The 9,294-nt window shown below is 39.7% G+C and overlaps 1 protein-coding gene across 1 annotated transcript; it reads left to right on the forward strand.

Moving 5' to 3' along the window:
• Nucleotides 1-525: 525 nt before the first annotated feature.
• Nucleotides 526-6,845, forward strand: ube2v2 (ubiquitin-conjugating enzyme E2 variant 2). The gene is made up of 4 exons (XM_033649621.2): nucleotides 526-675; nucleotides 5,388-5,536; nucleotides 5,647-5,772; nucleotides 5,941-6,845. Exons 1-4 carry the CDS (start codon nucleotides 636-638, stop codon nucleotides 6,085-6,087), a joined length of 462 nt encoding a protein of 153 aa, XP_033505512.1. The 5' UTR covers nucleotides 526-635; the 3' UTR covers nucleotides 6,088-6,845.
• The last annotated feature ends 2,449 nt before the right edge of the window (nucleotides 6,846-9,294 follow it).

Consider the following 9,294-nt stretch of genomic DNA (forward strand, 5'->3'; position numbering starts at 1 on the left):
GAGCACAACATTTTAAGAAAATCAAGTCGTTTGTTTGCACAAAACAAGTCTCAGATCTTTAACACAAATCTATGAAAAATGGGAGCGCAAAAAAAAAAAAAATTGTAAAAAAGTCATAGATCTCAAATTTAAACCTGTGAAAACTGGGAGCAAAAACAAAAGTGTTGCATTAAGATTTTTGTTCATAATAGGCATATAGGCCTACCTAAAAACATTTAAATAGCTGGTGGGGCATGTGAAGAGAAACACCAAACCTATTTTTAGGTGTTGTAGGAAGAGACTGGCAAAACTAATGGGGATAAATATGGAAATAATGACGGTAGTTGGTATAAAACAGACATAGATAAAAGTATGATAAACTGTCCCTGGATCCCTGAGTGTGTTTTATCTTCTCTGTACAGACTGCATCAGGTCAGTCACGTGCTGCTTTAATGGACATTTAATGGAAACATCAGGGTTCAAAAGGCTAAAAGTCAGCTCAAGTTGACAGTAGTTGAATTACTGTATTTCAGACTGACCCTGACAGAACAGTAACCAGTGTGTGTGTGTGTGTGTGTGGACACGGCAGCTTGCAGTGCCGTTATCTACCGGTGTGCTGTTGCCGTCGGTTCCAACGGCTGTGATGTCACAGCTCTATGTGCTTCTGGACTCGGCAGAAGAAGATGGCGACCTCAGGTTTGTGTGCCTTCAAACTAAACATCCACAGCGACACAAAGTGTGGGCGAAGCCGCGGCCGCTCTGTCATCTCAGCCACCTAACGTGGCAACTTGCTAACTTACGTGTGTTTGATAAAATCGCTCTTAATTGTAGCCGGTTCATTTATATATCTGCTCTCGGTAGAGCAATGATCTTCACGGGTGCCATCTATTTCACGGAGCCACTCTGTTGGCTAACGTAGCGTACGCGAGCGGATAGCTTGCCCCGTGAGTTAGCTAAAATAGCTCAAGGTGTTTTGAAATAAGCATCCAAATAGGAAGAATTTGTTTTGTGTGTTATAAAGGAAAACCCCACATATTATATAACGCGATATAGATGTTTAATAAGGTGTGTAAATTTGTGTTAAAATGGGGATTGTAAACAACCGCAGACAGTGCTAGCTAGCTAAGCTAACCTAGCCACTAGAATATTCCAACACCGCGAGGCAGTCTTGATCCCGTTATGCTACTAGCTACTTATTGATCATAATAAACGTAATTATTCTCATCATCTATCGGGGCTGAAGTCATTTGAGTGGCCCGACAGCCGTTAAGCTGCAATAATTTTAACAGCGACAATTTTAACGTGGAAATTTTGATAGCTTGCCTGTGACACACCTCATATAGTAACAACATAACGGGACGGTAACATTTTAATGAAGGGACCAGTCCTGCTGCTGCTGCTGCTGCTTTGATCAGCACTTCACTTGCCAGCGTTATTATCAAATTTTAATATGGTTTCCACTGTTAAACTCTAGGCATAGATGCAGGAAATAACCAGGGGTCTTTTAATAAGGTAGAGGTTTGCCTATTGTCGAGTGAAGGGTACGGAGAGGAAGCAGATGGTTGAAACGTTACGCTGTAGTTGGCACACTTTGTTTCAGCAAGTAGTCGGAGCCGGTGCCTGCTTTAGCAGTCAGCAGGAAGCGTTGTTGTCAAACTTAGGAAATAAACTCTTTGATAATTATTGAATAACAAAACAAATATTGATAAGATTACATTTTTTATTGGGGTTAAATGAGTTTCTTCTGTGTCAGTTTAGCTATACCACACCGGTATGTAATTACAAATAGTTTTAACGGGAAGTAACTTCATAAACGAAACTACTGTTACCTTAGATTAAGTTGGCGCGACCTGCTGCTGATTCAGGAGCATAGAGACACCTTAAAAAAAAACAATCATATCTCTTTTAATGTGATTATTATTTAGATTTTTAGTAACCTGCACCTTGTGCTTTGAGACTGTCAGTATTATGCTAATATTCCTGACATACCCCAAATCTCTGCCTCTTTTGTGTTACTACTTCGATTGAAATATTAATACTTTGTCCCCATTGAACGTCATTTGCATTTGTTTCAGATATTTTTGCAGGAAAATCAGCATTGCATTCCTATTAATAACAATTTTAAGGACCCAAAGAGGACAGGAAAGGCTAGGACAACCACAGTAATGGAGGAAAATGAAAATTAAACCAGTCAGAAATGAACATACATGAGAGGCACAGACTGAGGCTGATCCTGACCACACTGATTTTTATTGTGTAGGACAGTAGTGGCCTCTACAAAGCAAATTTGCACATTAATTGATACACACAAGATCAGCAACTTGATTCTGTGAGATATTAATTTCCTTGAAATGTGCAGCTACTTTGCTTTTATACCAATATAGATATTTGCAAGTTTAAAAAGTGATTAGAATAAGGATCCTCTAAAATTTGATTATTGAGGAGATGTAACCAAGACCACGTACACTTTGAAAAACACTACATTAGCAGTATGATATTTAATAGCAAACTTTACTGGACATTTTGATATCGTTATGAATGATTAGTTCATGGACAGAAAATAAATGGGCAAGTGTTTTTATGTCGATCAAGTGATTGTCATTTGTAAAGCAAAAACACAGCACATTTGAGGGTTCCAGCTTCTCAAATGTGAGCTGCTTTTTCTGTCTTACATCACATTAAGACAATTGGTATTTGAGTTTCGCACAAAAAAGCAATTTGCCGATGTTATTTTGGGCTCTAGGAAATTCGTCACTGTTTTTGGACCTTATTAAAGGCCACACAATTATTCGATTAGCTGAGAAACTGATGAGCAGGCTAACTGATCATGTTAACAGGCCGATTGTTAGATAGATGCGGCCCAAGTATCCTAAGCATTTCTGTACTGCAGTTTCTTGTTACTTAGCAGCTGACATATATGCTGATAGCAGTACTGCTGTGGTGAGCTAAAATTAGCTGCTAACATTGCTCCCTTTACTGGTGTTTTAATGTTGATAACGGACCGAAATCTTGGGACAACTTTTTGTTGAGAGCCACTTAAGAGTCAATCCTTCATTGTGGCCACTGCACACCAGATGTGAAATATTGATTTTAAAAAGAGGTTTGTGAAAGCTTACTGTGATGAATGTCGTTTGAGATTGGAGGTAAAACCAATTCCGTAAAACGGAAGGGAAAATTTGAATTTTCATCGTGTCCTCTGCCTCAGTCACGGGGCCTTCTTAAAACGCTCCTTTCACTTCCCCTTCTGTGAATTTGTCTTCAACGTGATTATGAATAGCAGTAGTTTTACTTAAGTGCTGTCCCCTCAACCTCTACCACTCCTCCAGTCATGAGCTGTAAGTGGTTCATCATTTAGATCGCTGTGAGTGCTTGTCAGACTGTGTGTTTAATGCCAACGTCTGAACCGTTTTCTGAGAACATTTTCCCAGTAGCTTCGCGCTCTGACTGACTGGTTTTGAATGATGTTACTTATCAAGTCAGCTGTTAAAATGTTGGCCATAAGACGACTATATGTTTGAATCGTTTATAAAAAACCTGCAGTGTAGTTTGCATGTGCTCCAAATTGCATGACTGTTTCCAAACAGTTAACAAGAATGCACTTTTTATATTAGCCTTAAATGTTCACCAGCATCACATATCCTAAATAAATGTCCTGTGAACAAAGGTATCAAATTAGATGCAGCTCCACAGCAGGTAGAGCAGGATGTGATGTGCGCTGTGGCCACGTGTGTGTCGCGTATCAATCTATTGAGTCATTTCTTGTATCAACCAGTCTCGTCTTGCACACGTTTAACACTCTCACTCATTTGAATGCATTGCTTTTTTATGATCGGAAAGAGGAATGAGTGTCTGCATCAGCGTTCATGAAAGGATGCACAGTTGGAGCACCGACAGTGACAAAACACTTTGATAATGATGTGGCGGCTCTATTTCAGAGGAAGACTGTCAATTTAAAACTGTTTATGGCTGCGAGTAAATGTTTACAACTAGGTCTGGAGCTGATGATTGTTAATGAATTACAAAAACATTCTGTCATAACTTCTCAATGTCACAATTTTGTCATAAAATTGTTTTATCAGTCTAAACTAAAAAGATATAACAGATTTTTCCTTGATAATTTAATGCAACAATTAATTGTCAAAGTAGTTACAGCTTTATTTACTGTATTGATTGATCTGCAAATCACTTTTTCCTTTAATCAATGAAACTTTTGGTCTATAGAAAGTCAAAATAGGAAAAAATAGTGCCCGTCACAGTCTTCCATCGTGAAATCTTAAAATTGCTTGTTTGGTCAAAGCAACCAAAGCCTGAATATAATGGTGTTAATACAATTTCAGATGCGTAAAAGTCCTCACATTTGAACTGGAACCATCAATGTCACCCACAATGTGGCTCACTGATGTTTTTAACATATCTATATATTTTTAAACAACAATGGAGGTCTATGGTGCAGAGTTATAAGCCACCAGTTTATCAGGCTTTGGCTCCACACAACACTTGTTGTTAGGGTCAGTTAATAGTTGGTTTTGGTCTTTTTGTGGAATATGTCAACAGTAAGAAAAATATACAATATCAGACATATGTTTTAAACTAGGGCCTGACTGATATGGATTTTTTGGGGCCGATTCCGATATTATGGAATTAAAAAAAAAAAACCCGATATATCGGCCGATTAAATTTTTATGTTTTTCAATTTAAAAACCCCCGAAATACCTGCTTTTGATGACTTAAATATAGTTCAAACACTCGTTACAAAGATATAAATTGAAGGAAGAACATTTTACTATTTTCAGATACTTTTATTATCAGAAATTGTGTGGAACAAGCAGCATATGAACAATTTGAACACAAATCAAAAATATGATGTGCAAAAAGGCAGTAAACCTCTGGGAAATAAAATAATCATACAAAGTCTATATGAATTAAGACATTGACATGTATGTTCACAGTACCAGAGTTGTTCTTATTATTGCCAGTTTAACAGAGGTAGGTTATAGTGCAAAAAGTAACACAAGGACATCATTTCTAAGTAAAACACCATATTCCCTGCATTTTATTAGTGATGAAAATATAAGTGTTAACATCGGCATCAATCGGCCAATTTTCTTCAGTGCTGTGTCCGCAATTTTTGTAGTTTCCTCTTCCTCTCGACACCTGGTCACTACCTTTTTATAAAGTCCTGACATCGCCTGCTCGCTGTGCCCAGGAACGTCATTAACATAGCAAAATAATAAGAAAATACAGGCAGAGAGGGCAGAGTCTTTGCAGATAAATACACACCCACACGCTTCCAGTGGGCCGCAAGTGACAATCGAGAGGCAGTACTTTTGTAATGTATGTATAAATCCTGCAAACACCTTGTAAATTGATGTAATTCAGACTCTTTTTGTTTTTAATCATTATTTCAGGAGTTAGAGTTCCACGCAATTTTCGCTTGTTGGAGGAGCTTGAAGAAGGGCAGAAGGGCGAAGGCGACGGCACAGTCAGCTGGGGCCTCGAGGATGACGAAGACATGACTCTCACACGGTGGACAGGCATGATCATTGGACCAGCAAGAGTAAGCAGAGCAAACTCAGCCTGTGGATTCCAATGCAGACACTGTCAACTATTACAGACGCTGTGATCAATGTTAATTTGTTAATTGCATCGTCTTTGTTTCTTTTTCAGACCAATTATGAGAACAGGATATACAGTCTGAAACTGGAATGTGGATCTAGATACCCAGAGGCAGCCCCGACTGTTAGATTTGTAACAAAAATTAGCATGAATGGGATAAATAATTCCAACGGGATGGTAAGTGTCATCGCAAGTCTGACAAGGTTATGTATGACCGCTGCTCAGTCTTATCACTCAGGAATTCTTTCACGTTGCAGTTTCGCGACGCTCAGATGTGATAACTCACTGTCAGCCGCCCTGTCACAATGACTGATTCGCTGTTTTCTGTTTTGTCTCCTCTCACAGGTGGATTCACGTAGCATACCATGTTTAGCAAAATGGCAGAATTCTTATAGCATTAAAATTGTTCTTCAAGAGTTAAGGCGTCTAATGATGTCCAAAGATAATATGAAGCTTCCACAACCACCAGAAGGACAAACCTACAGCACTTAATCGCAATGGATTGTTTCGACCCTCTGTCTTAAACCTTACTCTCTTAGAAATATCGTGTAAAATCATCAAGAGGCTCACTTCACACATCAACAGTATCGTCTGCAAGAGCAAGATTGGACTTTATTACATAGCTCATTCAAAAAGAAAATGTCCCTGCAGTCAAGCACTGAATAGATAGTTAAAAGACTACAAGACCACAGTTACCCGCCTTTAATAAAGTTACTTTGACAATGACTTTTATGTTCGACGTGTTCCAGCTTGAGTGGGCTCGAAGAGGGAAGCATGACGCCACGCAGAGGCTGTACAAGAGCCCCAGTAGTTTTAAGTTCAAATGACTGATCACAGAAGTAAACGGCAAGATGTGTGTATGAAGGCATGTTCTGTAACTAATACCTAGTCAAAGAGAAGCCACATTTTTGAGTTTGTTAGTCAAATTTAGCAGGTTCATTAAAAAATATCATGCAGTTGACTAAATATTGAGCTGTGGCTGTAGTCTAAAAGTAGTGTCACAAGGTAAGAAAGATTTTTTTTATAAATATATATATATATATAAATATATATATATCTGTATTTGACACGATACCAATATGTTTCTGTTCTGCAGCTCTTTGACATGTAACAGACGTTGAAGCCTGTTCTGTTCTGAAACCCTTGCATTTAACTTCTAGTGAAAATGGCAGGTGTATGAACTTGTGATTTTCTGAAATTAAAATCACTGTCTGCGAAAAAAAACAAAAAAAAACAATACAAAAAACAAACTCAAAGGTTGAAGTTTTATTTGACTCCCACAGCCGCACCAACATTTGCCACTTTTCCACACAAGAGGGCCTCAGATGACAAGTTGACTTCTGTTGGCAACTGCATGCGTGAGCCATGCATTATGTTGAGAGGGAGCTCTCACTGTCCCTGTTGGGCCATGTAATGGAAACCAGGTTGATGAAACTGCCGGGTGACAACACACTGTGGATATTTGATATGTGACTTGTGCTCATTAGAATAATATAATCAAAACGCCATTTATTTTACACCGCAGTTCTCATTTAAGTGGCATATTTATTAGACGAACAAGCCTGTTCCTTTATGATTGATCGACAATCCAAACCTTGTTATGCTGTGCATTCTTCTTCTTGTTTTAGTCCGTGAACGCTGCACAGTATTTGGTAGTAGATATCCAGTGTGGGAGTGAGAAGCCGGGGTACTGTTCCCTCTGAGAATGTGACCTTTTGTTGCTTTTCAGCTGTTTGATTACTCACAAAGTTTAATTAACCAAATGGGCATTTAAAGGGAATTCAGTGCAGATGGTGTAATCTTCTGTATTTAGTACACTCGGTTTGTTTATCTGTTTAGAATAATTGTTTGTTGCTAAACATTAAGTTGCGGAAGCGTCTTTGAATGTAAATTTTTAAAACCCTATTTACCAGGAAAATTGAGCACGACAACATTCTTTGTTCCGGTGATGGCCTGGGAAAGTAGTTGGGTCTGTGAGGGAGGGTTAATAGTGTATTTTGGGGGGATTTCTGGCAATTTACATTCTCATTATCCACTGGCACCAGACTCAACTTATTTTGGAAGGATTAATATTTGATGGTCCAGCCGCAACACGCTGATGTACCATCAGTCAAATCATCCGATTTTTTTGTCTTCCACCCAGAGCTTGTGACACTGACGTAATATATCGGGTACCTTTTATGATGGATGATGAATTTTGAAAGCTGCTTGGCCCTCTTTGTAAACAAGCACAACTCTATCCTCAAAAGCATTCAAGGCTCCAAGACAGTGTGTGACATCTAAAAATGATGAACTGCGGTGGCTTCCACGTTCGACCTGCGTGACCTCCTGGACATATATCTCCCTCGCTGCAGCAGAGCCCGACTCCGGGCAGCTTGTCTTCTCTCCGGGCTGAGATGAGCACACGTCTGTCGGCCACATTGACTCCGCACCACAACACTTGTCACTGCGGCATGGCAAGAACTCTGCCTTTTCTGATGATTCAAAAATGCCCCCTGAAACAAGATCTTTACCGGGGTCACATACTGTTTACTTAATCTCAAGACAGCTGACTCACATAAAAGATGAACCACAAAGGCATCTTGTCTCAGTGTTTCACTTTATATGAATATAAATGATACATTTGCATGACAAAAGACATATAAACAGAAAGAAAACATGCTTGGATTGTGAATTTGTGCAGCATTTGCATATCAAAAGTCACATTTGTTAACTATTTCTATTTTCAAGCTACATTTGCATAGGGTGAGCTTTGATGTGTCTGGCTGCACTGGTATGCTTGACTGCTCTTGTCCAATCAGCTCAGAGTCCCGTCCCCTAGAGGGCGCTCTACACTCATGTATGTCCTTGGCAGGGCTGTGTGAAGGGGCTTCTGTTTAGAGGACATGACTTGTCTGAAAAGGCAGGGCCACTGTGATGCTTCCAGGCTCCATTTGTTCATGCTGTCATTATTCCTTTAGAAAAGTGACGTGTTTTGCAGTTTGCTTTAGGGAAGTAGAGCCCGGCCGTTTGTAGGCCACTGTTCCAAAGGCTCTTAGCTGGTGTCCCTGTGTGTCCTCACGGGGCTATTGAGGTTGTGCACATTGCTCGATAACTAAGGCAGCGTTTGTACTATGAAGCCATTAGATCTCTGAGTGCAAGCAAGATTTCTTATTTCAATTTGTGTGCTTGCGTGTGGGTGTGAGATGAGTCAGTGTTTGCTGCGGAGGATGACCTCGCTCTTCCTCAATACTCTGAGCAAGATGAGATCTGACTTTCTGGATGTGACAGTTAGTATACGGGCCTTGCTTCCATCAGCTATACCCTCCTTACTTGCTGGTTGTTTTGTTTATTTTTCCCCCACTCCTCTCGGAAGTCATGAATATGAAATCAGAAGTGGCTTGTGTTGCAGCCAGTTCACTCAGCAGCACAGTCATCCCCAAATATAAAAGGCACAGCCGCAGGTTACATAGGGCTTATTCCTTTATTCACCACATGTATTTCCAGAGCAGACTTCTCTGAACCTTTTCTCACGATGGCTTCTCTTTTTTTTTGAGAATCTCATTTGAATGGAAGTAGGAAATCCTTCCTTGACTATTTAACCTCCAGCCCCATCAGACTAATCTGAATTTCAAACTCATGCACCTGCACAAAAGCTCCAGCTGAAGCCGCACTGGAAGCTCGCTGAGCTTATTACTCTTGTACCACCCGGTTTATTTT

The sequence above is a fragment of the Epinephelus lanceolatus genome, chromosome 12, assembly GCF_041903045.1.
Source record: "Epinephelus lanceolatus isolate andai-2023 chromosome 12, ASM4190304v1, whole genome shotgun sequence".
NCBI lineage: Eukaryota > Metazoa > Chordata > Actinopteri > Perciformes > Serranidae > Epinephelus > Epinephelus lanceolatus.